At 51.6% G+C, this 18244-nt stretch overlaps 7 protein-coding genes across 7 annotated transcripts; 4 read left to right on the top strand and 3 right to left on the bottom strand.

The window, feature by feature from the left end:
* Positions 1-981: 981 nt before the first annotated feature.
* AYL99_00164 (hypothetical protein) lies at positions 982-2067 on the bottom strand (the record flags this gene model as incomplete). Its single annotated transcript, XM_018831680.1, has 1 exon — positions 982-2067. One exon carries the CDS (start codon positions 2065-2067, stop codon positions 982-984), a length of 1086 nt encoding a protein of 361 aa, XP_018697559.1.
* A 1432-nt stretch (positions 2068-3499) lies between these two features.
* Positions 3500-3852, top strand: AYL99_00163 (hypothetical protein; the record flags this gene model as incomplete). The annotated part of the gene is made up of 2 exons (XM_018831679.1): positions 3500-3535; positions 3607-3852. The coding sequence occupies 2 exons, from the start codon at positions 3500-3502 to the stop codon at positions 3850-3852; spliced, it is 282 nt and encodes a 93-aa protein (XP_018697558.1).
* Positions 3853-4943: 1091 nt separating this feature from the next.
* Positions 4944-5891, top strand: AYL99_00162 (hypothetical protein; the record flags this gene model as incomplete). The annotated part of the gene is made up of 1 exon (XM_018831678.1): positions 4944-5891. The coding sequence occupies one exon, from the start codon at positions 4944-4946 to the stop codon at positions 5889-5891; it is 948 nt and encodes a 315-aa protein (XP_018697557.1).
* A 1539-nt stretch (positions 5892-7430) lies between these two features.
* On the top strand, positions 7431-9591 carry AYL99_00161 (hypothetical protein; the record flags this gene model as incomplete). The annotated part of the gene is made up of 7 exons (XM_018831677.1): positions 7431-7636; positions 7705-7942; positions 7996-8308; positions 8378-8765; positions 8822-9067; positions 9167-9236; positions 9322-9591. The coding sequence occupies 7 exons, from the start codon at positions 7431-7433 to the stop codon at positions 9589-9591; spliced, it is 1731 nt and encodes a 576-aa protein (XP_018697556.1).
* Positions 9592-10100: 509 nt separating this feature from the next.
* Positions 10101-11640, bottom strand: AYL99_00160 (hypothetical protein; the record flags this gene model as incomplete). The annotated part of the gene is made up of 2 exons (XM_018831676.1): positions 10101-10391; positions 10453-11640. The coding sequence occupies 2 exons, from the start codon at positions 11638-11640 to the stop codon at positions 10101-10103; spliced, it is 1479 nt and encodes a 492-aa protein (XP_018697555.1).
* A 677-nt stretch (positions 11641-12317) lies between these two features.
* On the bottom strand, positions 12318-13962 carry AYL99_00159 (hypothetical protein; the record flags this gene model as incomplete). Its single annotated transcript, XM_018831675.1, has 4 exons — positions 12318-12709; positions 12758-12981; positions 13029-13900; positions 13948-13962. The coding sequence occupies 4 exons, from the start codon at positions 13960-13962 to the stop codon at positions 12318-12320; spliced, it is 1503 nt and encodes a 500-aa protein (XP_018697554.1).
* A 1470-nt stretch (positions 13963-15432) lies between these two features.
* Positions 15433-17880, top strand: AYL99_00158 (hypothetical protein; the record flags this gene model as incomplete). Its single annotated transcript, XM_018831674.1, has 7 exons — positions 15433-16364; positions 16417-16601; positions 16659-16673; positions 16728-16860; positions 16946-17161; positions 17222-17386; positions 17439-17880. The coding sequence occupies 7 exons, from the start codon at positions 15433-15435 to the stop codon at positions 17878-17880; spliced, it is 2088 nt and encodes a 695-aa protein (XP_018697553.1).
* Positions 17881-18244: the final 364 nt, after the last annotated feature.

Here is an 18244-nt window from a genome sequence, read left to right as displayed (position 1 = left end):
AGTGTACAAGGAAAGATCAAACAGGTACTTACTCTGTCCAGCCATTATGACTGTTGAGATAGCTTGATACTGGATGTGGAAAGCTGTTGCAGAAAGAGGGATGCAGAAGGAGCTGGTATAAGATGCTGGAAGAGCTCTTGAAGTCCTTGGGTTTTTTATATATGCTCTCCTAGCTATATAGAAGTAGGCGGCCATATTTTGCACATCCTTGTCCAGAAGAGCTCAGATGGTTCCCATGTGTATCGACGTAGCACAGGTCTGAGCGCCTGACTTTGGAGAGAGCCCAGGGCAGGCGCCTCGCTCTGCGTTTCCAACCAGTAGACGTCGTCCGGTGACAAAAGGTGATGGCAAATCCCACGTGTCAAATTACTCCAAGGAGCAAAGACAGGGCAGACAGTGTACATCATTCTGATAGCTGCTATGCCATAGGGGTCGCTCTGATTCGCGAGGTGAACGTGGCATGCGTAACACGAACCCGAATACGAGATACCCAATGCGCCTTAACCCGGTTGCCAAATTTTGCCTTGCTGGCACCATCTTGCATCCTGCAGCATGTTATTCGTTCTATCGGAGCATCGTTCGACCGACTCGACAGAAGCTTTTGGTAGCCCGCTGCCTCACAAAGTATAAGCTGGAAGTGGTCAAGCATTGAAGTCGAGGAGTCTACCGGGTTTGGCAAATGTTCATCACCTAAACTTCAACCCTGTCGTTCTCGACTCTCCTTTTCCACAGCCTCGTTCAGCCCCGACATGCATATTACCTCTTTACAACACCTGGAAAGCAAATAGTAACCCACGGAAAGCCTAGTTAATGTACTTACAATCTGAGGAATTCCCCCTTGCCTTCGCCCGCCCGTTACCACTGAAACCTTGCCATTGCACATGATCAAGCAGTTCAGTCACCTTGCGTCTTCAATCTTGAGCAGATTCAGGAGATCCTTCGGTTGAGCAGAATAGATCTTTCCTGTCCGGAGCCCGTCCATTAGTGGTAGAGCACAAACTGGTGCAGCTCCGCCAGGAGTATACCCAGCAGTCGTCCAACCATCACGCCGAGGATCATCCACACTGTACTTGGGATATTCCAGAACAATCTCTTGGATCTCGAAGCATGTGTCTTTGGGGCTCCCAGATCTATTGCCTCTCTCCCAAAATTGGCGTGTAGAGGAGAGATAATTACCAGTCCGACAATAGAGGGGAGATGGAGTTCTGGAATTGCCAGGTCCTTATAACTTGTGAGGCTGTCGCTGCCCGATGATGTCAATTTGGATTCTTGGCTCGTAATTTCATCTTGACTTTCTAGGGCATCGTAATACACGTCTTCGTTCTCGACATGGGTACCACTCACCAGTGTGACGACTGCTGAAGGATTGTCTCGAAAGACGTCACCTTGACCCTTAATCCACGATGGAACTCCTTGACAACCTATTCGACTGTGAGTGCTTTCTGACCCGTCATATGAGCTGGCTTCCCACTTCTTCGTGGTTCTACCCTTCAGGGCACGGGCTCCAGATGTCTCAGGATGACCTTCTCGGACATTGAAGTGGGTCTCTGGAGTGGATGAGTAGAACAACTGGATTTCTTGATCCAAGACACTGGGAATATCTCTGGCTGACACGCCGAAACTTGCCATGTATTGAGCCAACTCATTCCATTCCATATCCATGTCCTTTGCGACCTCGGACGCGTCCAGCCCGTCGGCGACTACCCTGGCAACGGCGTCGAGGATTGCGTGCTGGTGGGAACGAGGACGGTCGCGGAAGTGACAAGCGGGAGGTTGCTCTTCGCATTCCCACTCCTTACGACGCTCAGCTTGACGGGTCTCAACAGCGCCACTTTGAAGCACAGCAGGAGCTGTGACAATTCGAGTCTGTTTGCGGAAGGCGAGGGGTCTCGGCACAAGAGATGGGTCCGGTGCGAGAAAGTACACATCTTTTGCCGTCAGTGACTTGACAAACCGGCTCGGAGCGGTCTTCGCTTTCCCATCGACAACTGTGGGACGGCCATGCTGAGGGGGTGGTGTAAGAGGAGTGATAGTTGGAGGATCTGGATGGGTTGATTGCGTAGCCATTGCGCCGGTTGAAACAGGCTGTTGGCAGTAGTGTTCTGGTGGTGATACACGATTTTTTTCACCTGCCATGGATGCAACTGCGTGCCTTGTGCAGAGGACACAGTAGGAATCGATGTTGAACAGTAGCGTTGTAGCTGGTAGAGGTGGTTTTGAGCGGGATAAGAGTTGTCTTTTCGTGTGTGTTCAGGAACAGGCGCCTGATAAATTTATGAAGTGTGACAGGTAGAGATCCAGAAAGGCAGCAGGCGCGTACTGCCTTCGACCGAGTCAGGCCCTCGATCATTCACAGAGCTGAGGCAGTCAAGGCGCGTTCGAGAAATTATGACCCAGGATACGAATAGCACATCATCAGGGCAGTGAGGCCCAGATACATGAGGAGAATTGCCTATTGATGAGAAAGTTGTCGGAAAGCGACCTCGTGAGATCCAGTCCTCAGAGAGGCCAACACAAGGACGCAAACACTCAAAGAAGCCATAGTAGATGGAGAAGAGTTTCCGTTTTTCTCAGATATGAGAAATAGATACTTTCGGTGGGGATTCCCACCTCTTGTTCTGCATTTCCCCCTGGTTTTCACCCAGCAGTTCAAGATTCTCCTGTCTTCCGCAGAAGCCTGAAGAATTCCTTGATGAGCCGGTGACGGCATGAATAACATGCCTATGCACCGGGGACCAGAACATCTGCGCCCAAATCAGTCCTTGCCGCACCCCTTCTGGAGTTAGACCATGAGGAACCTCACCGATTCTCCCCAGCCCTTCGTTGAGGCCCTTGAGGCTCATTTGTGATACTCCGTCATACTCAAAAGCTGACGGTGATAGTTGTGATTTGTTGTTGGACATCAAGACTATCGGTATTTAGCTCGCTGCTCACTTGATCCAATCTGAACGTGCTTTAGAGGTCACAGAGCCCATTCTCTAGAGCATGGTTGGCCTGTTTGTTTGCAACGCAATGCCCCGTTGTCTCTGTCGGCTTCCTTCCCTGCTTAGGCGGCAAAGTACCACCGTGCTATCGCCTACCCACCATTCACGAGTGTAATGAGCAATCACAAAGGGTACAAAGAAGTATGGACGAAGAAAGCCAACTATCTGGCACCTTGGGAAAATCGATCACGCTCAAAGTCGAGAATATCACGCGGATGCACGGCGCGCTGTCCCAACTGCATGCAAAGCCCCTCGCGGCGCGAGGCTGTCTGGACGAACCGCATTGGAATGAAGTCAACATCGATGGCGCGGGAAGATTTTTCTCTGTAGTGACATTGTGAATAAGCCTTTCCCAGTGAAGTTTGTAAGTACGCGCCAAAATCACGATACGGTCCACTGCCTGTCTTATAAAAGGTGTACCTGAAGCTCTTGAGTTAGCTCGATCCACATCATATTCGCACGCAGATAGTTCTGTGAGTCCAAGTCACTCGATAACTTCTGTTTGTGAGAACAAGATGGATTCAAACAAAGCATCTTCCACCACTGAGAAGGTGAGTATCTCAAAAAATGATTGTTTTTGCCCTCGTGCACACAGGATGCTGATCCTTGCGCGTTCACAAAGAGTGCCAACAGAATGAATAATAGCAACAACGACGACAACAAAGCAGTCGACAAAAGCGGTGTACTCGGCAACAAAGAAGATTTTTCGGCTCGTACCAAGCTTGCTCAGTCGATGGCGGCGCGAGTGGCCAACGGGGCAAGCTTGAATCAGGTCGCTTTCCAGAACAATATGACCGCGGATCAGGCAGGACTGTTGCTATCTGAACTTGTGGTCCGACTATCCAACAACAGTATTCCACAGGGATGAAGGGTTTTGGTTAAATTGCAGTGCTTGCGGGTTGAATGTCAGCGTCTTCTCGAATGGCACCCATCGAAAAGATCGCTGTTGATCTTTGACTACAAGCAAACTTCAGCCACTGAAGTCACTCGTTTAAGCGACATCGGGGACGGTCATCAGCGATTAGAACCTCATTCCCATGAAGAAGACCACTGGCTTGCGAGTGAGGTTCTCCCCAGATATCAGACAGACGACACAAAATGGAGGTGCTGGTGGGTCAGGCAGAAGTGTATTGTTGCATGGTCGATGTGCTCCGACACATTTGTCCACGCCACCAGTGACTGGGAATGGCCTGGACCTGAATTGAGAAGGCTCCCAATATTCCTGGCTAGCAAAGGCAGTCAAGCACTTAGATAATGCCAGGGTTTGAGACACTCAGTTTCTATTTGTCAGGCTTCCAACATGCCCAGATCTTACATAAGAACCAGCACAGTCATGTACAGCTGGTCTCTATGGAGGAGGAGCCAGCCTCCGATCGGCCATGCTCATGCGCTTCGGACCTCATATAGAGGGAACCAAGCCCGAACTCGCAGGCATTGATCCGTATTCGCACCGCCCGATCGCTTCTCAAGAGAAAGGACGAGACCGGGCTTTCAAATCCCCCAAGACAACTTTGTGCAGGCTACAGGGGTCATCGCTGGCTAAGAGCCCTGTGAGTTTCTATTGGTTGATGTATGTTAATCCCCACTCGACTCCACAGTTTCCCACCCAGTGGGGAAATCAACTTGCCTCTTTGGTCGCCTGGAATTCGCGGAGTGAGAAGTGAGGCACGATGATATTGGGGTTGGGGTACTGTACCGAGTGGTTGCGTGAAACCAATCCCTCACAGTGATACTTTGTTGTACACCAGGTGACTGACATTCGGTACTCGTATGCATGTACCGTCTCGCGCGGCCCAGCCAAACGATCCATAACCTCCGCCAACAAAAGCATCTTTTTTTCCAGACCAGGATATAAATGTAAATAAGCATTCGTCAATTGTCTGGCGTAGTGGGATATCGTGACAGAACCTTTTCATTTCTAGATTCTTCCACACATTCTGATACCCACACACATACACCATGGCCACGAGAATGGACCCCCAAAACGGTGAGGGCAAGAAGCCGTGGCGACAAGCCGCCACCATTCTGCGGGAGATGATCAGCGACCCGGACAAAATCGTCGTGTGCCCGGGCGTGTATGACGGCTACACGGCGCGGATCGCGCTGGACATGGGCTTCGACGCGCTGTACATGACAGGGGCGGGGACAGCGGCGTGTCGCGTGGGCGCGCCGGACCTGGGCATCATCAACATGGTCGAGATGGCGGCTAACGCGAGCATGATCGCCGGGTTGGACTGGCGGGTGCCTGTGATCGCGGACGCTGACACTGGGTTTGGCTCGTCACTCTCCGCCGCCCGCACGGCCAAGACGTACATCGAGGGTAACGTCGCCGCGTTGCACATCGAGGACCAGGCGTTCGTCAAGCGCTGCGGCCATCTGCGTAATAAAGAACTCGTGTCACTGGAAACATACCTGACGCGAATCCGCGCCGCGAGCATGGCGCGTGAAGCCTCGGGCCGCGACCTCATCATTATCGCGCGCACCGACTCGCTGCAGTCGCTAGGATACGACGAGGCGATCCGGCGGCTGAAGGCGGCACACGAGGCCGGTGCAGATGTCGCGTTCTTCGAAGGGCTAGTGTCCAAAGAGCAAGCGCGCCAGGCCGTGAAAGACCTGCACCCGATCCCGTGCCTGCTGAACATCGTGCACGGTGGGGTCACGCCCGTGATCAGCGCGCAGGAGGCGAAAGACATGGGCTTCAAGATCGTCATCTGGTCCATCCTCTCCCTGTCCGAGGTCTACAACTCGACCCGCCGCGCGATGAAGGAGCTGCGCGACACGGGCATTGTGACTGAGCGCGAGGACAAGGCTGGAGGGATCTACGATATCTTTAGGGTCGTCGGCATCAATGAGGCCGCTGAATTTGATGCGAAAGCTGGAGGTGTCACTCTCAAAGGCGGGTTTTGAGCAGAGACGAGAAGGGGAAGGAGAAGGAGAATATATTCCAGCTCATGGATCGTGTGTTAGATAGAGCCGAAAGATTTAAACACCAGGATTATCATCGTTTCCGGTCGTGCACCGCTGTTTCCAGGAGTTAATACCTAGAAACGAAACGTAAACTTCTAGAGAATGGTTCTAAATCATTCATAGGAAAGCAGTATATATGTATATATATGCAATCCCGAACAACCATCGCCCACAACTTGTTAGCTAGCTCATCACCTGCCGCTTTACTCTTGCAACAAATGACTATTTAGTCGATCACCTCCCTCGTCCGCTCTCTTCGACCCCACTTCGGTTCTTTCGCCCTCTCCGGTCGACCAGCTGGAAAGGATCGTCGGCGAGACTGGCGTCTACGGCTTCAGCATCCCGTACGCGATATTACGGGGCAATTTCGAGGACATCATCAAGTACCTCTACCCCGAGCTGAGGGCGTCGTGGCCTGCTTTCGGACGGTTACGCTGCCCGCGGAGACACGCCGAAATAGAACTCCAGTGCGGATGGGATGATCCTAGAGTAAGAGATGATCATCCGCGTCTAACTATCGCTGGACAGCAGGAAAACAAATCCCCCAGAAGACGCCGGAGGAGAATTCAGTGCCAGTTCAAAATGGCAACAACTGATCCTAGCTTTGACCATTCTCCCCACCACTGAGTACTGAGAGATTTTGATCTCTGGGCCCGGATTATGGAATACAGTAGTAGAATTATCTTATCCACTTGGTTGAAATGGTCTGTTCATTGCTGGAAACCTAGAAATACTTCCACACGTCCTACATGAAGTATTCGTAAAGTAGGACATTAGTGCCTATATCTGTATCCACATAAAAGTCCTAGCGTCAGACAACCCATGTATCAGAAGCGTCCTGCATGACTTTGCATCCACATCCCATGTTCCGATGGTCGTGAAGAAGATAAATGCTTGTGCATAGGGCACCAACGATGGCCGTGTCAAGAATGGATTGGCCTACATTGTATCTTTCTGGGACATCTCAGGAGTCTCCTCAGCTTCGGCCCTCAGTTAATGCCATGTTGAACGACCCGTACATCCAAGTAGCGAATTGGCTGATCGGGAAACTCCAACTCGCCACATCTCCGTTGAAATGCCCGCTGGCCTCGGGTTTAGCGCTTCAGTTGCTTTCCGCTCGTCTTTGCTCTGACTTGCTTCAGCATCCCTCTCGGAGAAGGATGATGCAAACAAACACACCAGCAACAAAGGATCTGTGGCAGAAACGTCGACGAATAATTCAACAGCTTCGGAATTCATACTAGTCGAGGCTGTTTGTACCTCGGACGATCCACTTGAAGCATTTCCCCCCGCAAATCCGACACAGGGTCGAATTCCTGTCCGTGAAATGTGGGTCCGTATAACACCGAGGAACGGAGAATGTGAGGCTATGGATGGTTGAAGACATGCTTGTAGGAGCTGTAAATGTATTTTGATTGTCAAGTCCTGTTTGCGACCATACCTGAGTGACCAAGGATATTGCCAGACTCTACCAGTGCCATGATTGCCGCCAACGAAACGCAGACTGACTGGTCAGCACCCAGCCAAAAGCCTATCGACGATGATCGCCCGATCAAAGTGATTTGTATAGGAGCGGGCATCTCTGGCATGCTGACAGCCATTCGGTTCCCTCAGAAGATCAAGAATCTGGAGCTTGTGATTTACGACAAATCGGACGACATCGGTGGAACGTGGCATGAAAATCGGTATTTATCACACCAGCCATATTGCTTTATTCGTTTCCACGCCATGGGAGCTAATCTATGTCTTCCAGCTACCCTGGTGTGGCCTGCGACATTCCTGCTCACAGTTACCAATTCACATTTGCGAACAACCTCAACTGGAGTTCCTTCTATGCTGAAGGCCCAGAAATCCATCGCTACCTGAAGAATGTCGCTCGGCGATATGATGTTGAGCGCTACGTCAAGCTCCGGCATCTTTTCCTTGGAGCCCGGTGGCAGGCGTCGGACGGAAAATGGGAGGTTGAGATTGAGGATCTCGAGAACGGAAGAGTATGCAAACTATTTTACACATGGCTTCACACATGTGCTGACGGAAAACCCAGAAATTCACTGATCGAGCAGACATCTTGATCAAAGCTACCGGAATTCTAAATAGGTGGGAGTGGCCAGATATTCCAGGTCTTCGCAATTTCAAAGGAACTCTCCTACACTCGGCGGATCGAAAGAGCTGGGAGACTCCGCTGGATCCCAAAGGGAAAAGAATAGCTGTCATCGGAGGTGGCTCATCGGGCATTCAGATTGTGCCTCAGCTCCAGCCCACCGCGGCTCGAATTGACCATTACATGAAGGGCAAGACATGGGTATCACCAGTTGGCTACGGCGCCGACAAATCCAACCGAGGAGTGACGGATAATTGTAAGTTTTCCTCTCGGACCAGACCGATCTGGTAGCACAAGACTAGGGAATATTGACCTACCTTCACAGACAAATATTCGGCCGATGAGCTCAGGATGTACCGTGAGAAGCCCGAAGAGTATCTCAGATACCGCCGAGAAATTGAACGAATCATGAACGCCAAACCCGAAATCCTGTTCAAGGGCACGGAAGAGCAAAAAGCCTTCTTCGCGCTGAACGACGAGTCGATGAAGCAGAAACTCTCCAAGAAGCCACACATCTATGAGAGCTTACGGCCGGACTTTTCGCCATTCTGCCGCCGGCTCACGCCTGGTCCCGGCTTCTTGGAAGCGCTGGTCGAGGACAATGTGGACTTCATCGGCTGTGGAATCGACACGGTCGTAGAGAACGGTATCAAGGCGAATGATGGAAGGGTACGCGAAGTGGACGTGATCATCTGCGCTACAGGCTACGACACGTATGTTGTTCTTGCTCCCAGCTTCTATATGAGCTGACCCATTGACTGGTGTGCAGATCCATGGAAAACGAACCACCCATCGTGGGACTCAACGGGACGACTCTCGCTGATATGTGGAATCCCGACCCTCAAGCCTATCTTTCGATTTGCGTCCCGAAAATGCCAAACTTGTTCCTTTACTTTGGCCCCAATGGTGGCGCCGGATCCGGGTCGGCAATATTCTTCCTCGAGTCGGTGACGCTCTATCTCGTCAAGCTTGTACAGAAGATCCAGCGAGAATACATAAAGTCCATGGTCGTTACGTACGTGGGAAAGCCCCCCATGACCCCCTTTTTCTTGACACGTAACATGCGTTGGACCTCGAGCACGAATACATATGGCTGACCTTGTTGCCTGATCAGCGAGAAAGCCACCAGCGACTTCGTCAGACACGTCGACGAATACTTTTCCAAAACAGTTTTCACCGAAACCGTATGTTCAAAAGATTCTCTTTTGCCCCTTCCTTGTCGGTCTCATTGGTGCTGTTGCCGCTAGCTAACAGAAGCCAACAAAACAGTGCAAATCCTGGTTTAAACGAAACAAGCAGAACGGTCGTGTCACTGCGCTGTGGCCCGGCGCTTCGATTCATACTCAGAAGGCTCTGGAAAACCCCCGCTTCGAAGATTTTCAATATGAATACCTTGACGCCTTGGGCTCCAACACCATGGCGTGGCTGGGCAACGGAACAACCGTGGCCCAGATTAGTGGACAGGATACCACTGATTACCTCGTCGACAATGACATTCCCCCGCCTATCGTGGAGGGGGTCCATGAATGGGACAATTGATGACCAAGGAAGACCTACCGTGGTGGTGTTTGACCTCCCTGGTGATTGTTAACACTTCTGCAAGCTGTCGACATCAACTAAGCAAAACTGCTTATTACTCGACCAGACAGCCGACCTTTTTTGTTGGACCATAATACATGCGTCTTAGAATCCCATAGTTGAATAGATGAATCTGCAAATTATCACTGCTCGACTTAGAATGCCTGTCTCTCTGGGCTAATAATGGAGTTTGAACCTGAACTGGACCAGCAGCTAGCTACAGTACTGACCCAGAGCGTCCCAGCCGATAGTGCAATGGACCACCCGAAAGAAATATTGAGAAGCGAAGCAATAGCCAAGGTTCTACCTCGAACGGCTGCTGACATCGAGAAAAATAAGGAAAGGAAGCAGCTGACAGTTGCCTGTATATTGTATTTGTTCCTATTCTGATTTTTACATAGGGTCTGTACATTGTAGCCGATGTCAATTTTCATCTCGAAAAGTTGCTATGTTTGGCAAACCCAGCATCTCTAGGAAGATCGCTTAGGCGAATACTCATACTGTGTATGCGGGGGGTCTTTTTCATCTCCTTGATCTGTCAGGGCCGCTTCTCCATCCTCTTTGTCGAGCCTGGCGTGGTGCAACTTCGCCTCAAGCTCTGCGCGATGCTCTGGTTTGGCGTAGAGGTAGTCGATTTCTTCCAAAGTAAGACCCTTTGTCTCCTTGACAAACAAGTAAATGAACAAAACCTGTAAGACGTTGCCGATGCAGAAGAGCAGGTAGAATTTCCACCCAGCATGCGTGATGCCAATTGGGCCAACCTGTGTGAGAGAATGGTTAGACCGATCATATCCACGGACCAGCAAATTGTGGACGACTTACCTTGACCACCACAAAAGTCATGAGCCACTCCATACCAACGGACAGTGCTGAGCCTGCGTGACGCAGATGAAGCGGTGTCACTTCAGCCGCGTAGAGGAAAGGCAAACCGCACCACGAACAACCGTAGCAGAATTCGAATAGGAAAATAAAGACCACCGATGCTGTCAAGGACGAATCGTTGTACACTCCAAGCCCGATGGTGTAGCAGATCATGCAGATTGAGCAGCCCACGGCTCCCCAGAGCAAGACGGGCCGCCGGCCCAGAACTTCGACGGACCAGATAGCGGTCAGTGTGCCACCCCAGAAGACGAGGGACAGGCCTCCCGAGGTGATGCCTGCCTGATTCTGAGTCATGCCGAGATTGTTGATGAAGAGGTATGAGGCGTAGTATGCGATCAAGCAGATACCTCCAAGCTGTTGAAAGAACTGGATCAGGATGCAAATCCAGATTCGCCATGTTGCATTGACAGGGGACCGATCGAAGAAGATGTCTGATAACTTGAACTTGACTTCATGTTCAACCTCCAGAGCCTGTATGACCTCGCGATGATGCTGTAGAACAGTGGGGTGGTCGATCGCCACGTTGAAGATGCGAGCAATAACCGAGTCTGCTTCCTCGAGATGGCCCTTGCTGTAGAGATACCGTGGCGATTCGGGCAGCAGTGTAATAGTTCCAAGCGTGAGAACGCAGAAGACGATTTGAAAGTAGAGTGGAAGGCGCCAAACGATCCCCCCGGTCATGTTTTTGACCATCCCATAGTCGAACCAGTAGGCAATCACAAGCCCGAGAATAACGATCGAGATCTGTACCGAGACGAGGGCGCCGCGGCGGGAGGCGTGTGCACACTCTGATACCCACACGGGGATGATGGAGGAGTTGATGCCCGTTCCGAATCCGCCTACAACACGGCCAGCAATCATCATTGGGACCGATGTTGCTCCGCCTTGCAGTCCAGCACCGAGAATCAGAAGACAACATCCGATCATCACCAGGACGCGGCGGCCGACTTTCATGCCAAAGATCGCAGTCCCGATACAGCCGACCAGACAACCGATGTCGTAAATCGCCACCACAGTCCCTTGTAGGTTGGCATCAGAGGACGCGATCCCGAGCCCGTTCAGCAGCTGCGGAGTCGCGATCAGACCACCAAACACTCCCTGGTCGTAGCCAAACAGCAGAAAGGCCATGGCGGACGAGAGCATGATGCAGATCTGGAGCCACACTCCTTTGAGCGAGCTCCAATAGCCAACGTGAAAGTTCCCCATCCTTCACAACGGTATGGTGATGAAGCCAAATGCTTCGCAACTGTTGACAAGTAGGTGGACTTGGATCTTGTAATTATACTAGTAGCACCAACACCAAGGATGCGTCTGCCCCATCAAGGAGTTCACAATAGCCAATGGTTCCATGAGCGAGCTGGAGCACCCTTCAGGTATATACCCAACAGTCTGGGGTCACGGGGACCTGGTCGATGCCCTAGATGCCGAGGAGAATAGATCTCCGAGTTCACCAATCTCCGACCGAGGAATTCCGGTCGCCCCAGTTTTTCTGACCCGTCGATAGGGCAATCGATGACTAGTGCGTCTGGGGTAACCCCAGAGAAGACAGCTTCGTCTGGAGTAGATTGTGCTCTGGAAATGTCTGTGTGGTCAGAGACCGATGCTGCCTGGGGAAGCTTGTGCGCGGGTTACAATGCCGAGCACGAAAGCGAAATCAACTCGGAAAGCAGGGCGTTCAATAGTAGACACAACGTAGGCATTCTGAAAGACGTGATAGTTCCGTAGGCGTTTCCTTATTCGCTGTATAAAAGCATGCGACTGTAGGTTGTGGGAAGCGTCCGCTGGTCTGCAATAGAGTATCAATTCTAACTTTGGCCCTGCAAAATATCTTCCCATGCACCGAGCCAAGGTGATGTGATGTCGTCAGCTGCGGTAAATTCTTTAAGGGTCGGCTGGAGACACGGTTGAGTGTAAGGATCAAACGACGAATGGGACGACCAGCTTCCAAACACTGTGTTGCCAGCAGCGTTTAGTTGCTCCTCATCACAGCCCTCCTCGAGCTCGAAGAGATAACACGATGAGAGGCCGTCGATGTCCTGTCCTGCGGCCTTTCTTAATGGACTTTCCGCGAGGCTGGCTGCTCGAATCCATTCAAAATTGTCGGGGCTCACATGTTCCCCGGCGATCGCCCTGCCTTGTCCTGAATTCCTTCCGTCTTCCGTGACCGGCCCAGGAGGCCCTGGAGGTGTCGAGAAGACTGAAAACCAGTCAGCAAAAGAGTTGATGAGAATATGATGGCACATACTGTTTCGTGGAGGGATTCCAGGTGTTTGTAAGAGGCCGCCAGCACCCTTGCTCGCAGCCTCTAACAGTGCCACTGCCCGTTGCACAGCTGTAAATCTCTTTCCGAGCGTTTGCAGAAGCCCCGTCAACGATGTCAACCTTTGAACCGCGAGGCTGTGTGCCTCTCCATGGGATGATTTGGCCTCGAGGATCAAAATTGATACGGGAGGCAAGAGAAAATGGAGACTTCGTGCATTAGCGGGAGATAGCATTCAGCGCGATCACAAACTCACCTCCAAGCTGGCATGAAATAGGGAGATTGTGAACCCAATACATCTTGGGCTAGTTGAGAAGCTTGATGTGCAGCATCGCATGCCCTTTTTCTCAGCTTCCTGCAATTCACTCTGTCATTTGCTGTATGGCGGCACCGCAATGTACAACTTGAGTCAAAGTAAAACACGCATTCTGCAGCCGCCATAATCATCCGCAAGAAAATGCGCTCAGACGCCACACGGTGCCCAGCATTCGACGAGGGATGTTCATCTGGTGATTGTCTGAGCTTCTCAAACAGGTTCCCTGCGATCTTCTGCGACTGATTTCGAAAACGAGACAGTTCCGGACTCGTGAGAGCCATGGAAGGGCCCTCCTCACTCCCATATGCAATGGTATCATGGTGGCTTGACGGACAGGGAGCGGCGTGCTTTATCGAGAGCATATCATGGATATGAGACATTGAGCGCACGAGACTCCTAAAGGCTTCCTGGTCGTTGAACTCGTGTGATTGCAAAATATGCTCACTTTCGACAGCGATTCGCATTTTTGGCAACCGCCGCCGACTGAAGGCGAAAATCGTCTCACTGACGAAGCAGCAACACCATAATCGGTGCAAAAATGCCTTGTCTTCAGCATCCTTTGCAGCACGCACAATTTTCAAAAGGTCTAGGGACTCCGCATAAGCCAGTGCAGTCCCAGACCAGAAGCAGCAATCTCTTGCACCGTCTCTGACCTCAGTGCTTTGCGTCATAAGTAAGAGGGCCTGTAGACGGTTGATAGGATCAGATTCGACATCGCAATGTATGAGATGCCTGACGCGCCCATAGCAAAGCTGCTGAGCGTCTTGGGCGTTATTGTGTCCAAGCTTCTGTAGAAGTGGCGCTGGTGCAAACTAAGTCGATGTCAGCAGTTGAAGTCGTTTTCGATTTGGTAGCTTACGGGACAAACAGCCATGATGACTGCCCATACCTCCAGCAAGCTGGGACGGAGGTTTTCCCTATTATTCGGGACTGCACCAGGAGATGAAGCCAGTGCCACACGCCCTGGATGCAGGACAGGGAAAATGGGGTGGATGGTGTCCCAATATACCGAGTAAAACTGTCTCACAACTGTCCTCGATGGAACTTCAAACAAACCCTTGTTGGCAAGAAATTCAATGGTGGCTGGGTCAAGATGGGTGGGTAAGGCTGCAATGAACGATGGTAGGCCACCGGTCCGCCGTTTGTTGGATTCCTGTGTCTGTAGGATTGCGGAATCAAGCAAGGCTGGCTGTCTGGATAAAGACATGCTTCCGTCGTTACTGTCGACTTGTCTCGGAGATTCGTAGGAACAAGTTGGGCTACCTCTCGCTGCGGCGTTGTCTGGTTGTTAGTCCTCAGAAAAGAGAATCTCTTGACAATGAAGGATCAAAACATACAAAGCATCGGACGATCCACTTCGGGCTGCACTCCACACTGAGACGAGGCGACCTTGCGATGAAGCACAACGCACGGCTTCGAGTCGAGCTTGCAATTTGTGCATGGTATGCCTTGATGCTGCTGGTCACACCGGACTTTTCTTTCACGGCAAGATTTACATGCGCGGATCGCTCGGCGCTTTCGTTTCATCACGGTCGTTGTCGCTGCCGAAAAACAGCCTTCAGGGCTCTCTCGTATGCTCATCATGTTATGGCTTTGGTGCATGTTGCGTGCTGAAGACCCAACACCGAAGCTGTTTGGAGAAAGAAGAAGAGGCTACCAGGCTGGACCAAGTCAAAATATGGCCACGAGGGCCAGCGACAGAATAGGCCCAGTCAACCTGGAGTAGCTACTGGTGGTGTGGAGGCATCGTCGGCTAACAGTGTGGAAACCTGAGAGGGGCCGGCGACGACCATGGACTCGACTCGCCCAGTCCCTCCTTCCACCCCCTTGTTGACAGCGCTGTGGGGAAACGGAGAGCCAAAGAACCAAGTCCCCGGGCTCACCAGGTAGACGGCCACCTCATGACCCAGCCTAGTGAGCCCTTATTGCGGGGAGGCTCATTGGCGCTGCTGCCCCTTGCAGGTCGTTGCCCAGGCCGGATATCGGAAAAGACCACGGAATTCGCCATACTTACAGAAGGTTAGTCTTTGCCGAGGGACCCTTCAGTGGCGAACGGAGGGTTCTTCTGCTTGAACCCAGCAGAGAAGAGCTTCTCCTGCCTCATTCGAATTGCCTCAGTACTATAGACGAAGAAACCGAAACAGATTAGGGAACATGCCACCCGAAGGTGAAGGACAAGCGAAGCGGCGATACTCTTCCAACGCATGTATGACCTGCAGGAGAGCCAAAATCCGAGTCAGTCTTCTCCTACAAGTTGGACAGCATCGGGCATAAATGGGACTAGGGCTCTGACTGCCACAGTGCGACAACAAGAAACCCCGGTGTTCCAACTGCGTGTACCGTGATGTCGATTGTTTATTGGGCGAAGATCGTCGAAAGTGAGTCTGTCCATCACGGTCATGAAAGCAAAGAAAGAATAACATCGAGCGCAACTAGACCTTCTTCCGGCGTCAACAAGAATGTCAAGAACAACGGAGCCAATGCCGACGATATCCTCACGAGCAACTCTTCGATTAAGTGGCCGATGGCGAGTCCAGCTCCTTCAAAGTTGGGAAATGCTTCCTATTCGACGCCGTCGCCTATAGGAGAGCAAATATTCAATCCTTTCAACCCTCTCCCGCGCGACGAACCTCGGACGAGGTCGCAATTTGCAGACGCCGGAGTCGACTATTGGATCGAAATTGCTGGGCAGGAAGGCTTCGCTGAAGCGAGCGACGAGCTCGATCTGCTGGACCTTCATTCGATCGATACGGCCCATCTTTTACCACTTCCCGATGTTGACATGCCAAAGGACAGTACAGCACATGATATCGACCCAGTGTTCACCAACGAAACCGAGGCATTCTCCGTATCAAATGATTCCAACCGACTTAATGCTCGTAAACCGAGTGCCAGTGAAGCAGACAGCGGCCAAGTGCGGGTAGACGAGCCCACGGAGCAATTGGCCAGTCGGCTAGGTTGTCTTCGCATCGCTGAGGATGGCCATTTGAGATACTATGGTGCTACCAGCAATCTGCATCTGATCCGCAACGGCTTCCAGCATTGTTTCCAGCCCTCTATTCGCACAATTCGCACGCATGGTCAGGATGCCCTTGAACGTGCTGGTCTACACTGGCCTCCGGACACTCGATACGAAGACCATCTCACCACCTTGTTTTTCACCTGGCACAACACGTTCCTCTGTGTCGTGGATGAGGCTGCCTATTACCACCATCGACAATTATACCGCGCGGGTAACACCACCATCTACTTTTCTCCGACGCTGGAGAACGCAATGTAAGCCATCATTCTCAGACTAGTGTTCAGGCCACTGACCTGTGTGATCTAGACTTGGAATTGGTGCCGCCTATGCAACTCGTAAACACCCGGCAATCAAAGACGACCCAGCCGAATTCTTCGCCCACCGTGCAAAGGTGCTCCTGGACATCGAGATGGACAGCCCGAGCGTGGCCACCATCCAAGCACTAGTAACTTTGTCGGCCCACGAAGCGGCCTATGCAAGGGACTCCAGAGGTAAGAGTTGTTCCCTCGGTTATGCTGTTCGTTCACAGGCACTGACTCGATGTGCAGGATGGCTCTGTGCAGGTATATAAGTTGAATGTCTCTCGTGCGACACCAGCGTCTCATATGGAGATTTAGGAATGGCGGTGCAACTCCTTTCAGACTTGGGATTACATCTGGAGCTCGACCACGCGCGCGTCTCAGACGATGACACTCCAGACATCACAAATTTACGTCGAACAGTCTTCTGGGCTACGGAAGGATTGGAAATGTGAGTATTATGCTTCAAGTACTCCGTTCTACTCGTCTGAATGTGTAAAGTCGATAGTGTGAGTTAACTGGAACCATTTCTACAGCTTGTGGAGCGCCTACAGTGGCAGACCGTCGTCACTCCGACACGATGATCAGAGAATACCATTTCCTGCACCACTAAACTCAGAAACATGGCGACCGTATGTGGACGAGGGTGACTCGGCACAGATCCCAGCCGGCCTTGATGTGACCGTCATCGGCCAGACCCACGTTTACATGGCGCGGTTGGTAACCAAAATCCGGAAGATATCAAGGTTTCTGTTGGTAGACAATCTGCCTTTTTGCCAAAGTTGAGAGCGCGCTGATGGATCGTTGATTAGCTATACTGGGCCACAGGTGGCAATGACCGAGGCAAAGACGTTTGCCAGAAACATGATGCGAGAGTTGCAACACTGGCGGAATTCTCTGCCTGCCGCCATGCAGGTGCCTTTGGATTCCGATGACGATGCCGACACGCCCATCGCTCCAGCAGTGATCATGTTACAGTATGTTTGGAATATGCTCATTCGTCACCAACAGCTGCTGATTTCGGGACAGTCTGCAATTTCACGAAGCCGTCATTTTCCTGCAGAGGCCATTTATATCCGCGCCAGATGCGCTGGGAACGAACATGCTCGAAGCAGGCCCAGTCGACAACAGTCGAAGCATTTGCGATGCTTCCGCGAACGCCATCTGTCGCCTTGTCGTCATCTATCGGCAGCAATGGAACTTGCGACGCGTCCACGCACAGATTGTCGCCATCATCCTCACGGCGGCGCTCATTCATGTGCATAACTGCTGCGTCTTCTCCAGTTCGAAAGGAGTGCAGGCGCATAAACAACTGTCGATATGCTTCCAGGCTTTGGGCGAAATGTCGCACTTCAACATGAGCACTCGGGCTCTCGAAATCATCTTGTCACTGCGGCGAGATTGGCAAGATCAGATGTTTCGCGACCTGGGGAGAAAGCGCCTCGGTGGTGATCTTCAGCGGCTTCGTTAGAGGATATCAGAGCAACACCTACTGTGGCGTCTCTCATTCTTATTGTGCTACTTCAAATGTTCCACTGAAGGCCTCATCCCGGACAGTTTGAGGGTGTAAGTACGCTTTGAGCACGAAAACGTTGCCTCAAATGCCTGAACTTGGCTTTCTCCGGTCTGGAGTTTTGATCCACGCCATTGTAACGTCTGAACAAATGAGTTTCATAATGGGAAATTCACGTAATATTGCCTGTGCACGTCTGGAGAAGCTTCATGTTTTTCAAGCAATGTAAAACACGTGTAGTCACCCGTCGATCGAGTCGTCTAACGGACTACCCAACTTCTTTACAACCCACGGACTAACACATAAGTCAGGGGGGAGCACT

The sequence above is a fragment of the Fonsecaea erecta genome (assembly GCF_001651985.1).
Source record: "Fonsecaea erecta strain CBS 125763 chromosome Unknown Scaff1, whole genome shotgun sequence".
Classification (NCBI taxonomy): Eukaryota; Fungi; Ascomycota; class Eurotiomycetes; order Chaetothyriales; family Herpotrichiellaceae; genus Fonsecaea; species Fonsecaea erecta.
This window is presented reverse-complemented; position numbering and strand designations above follow the sequence as displayed.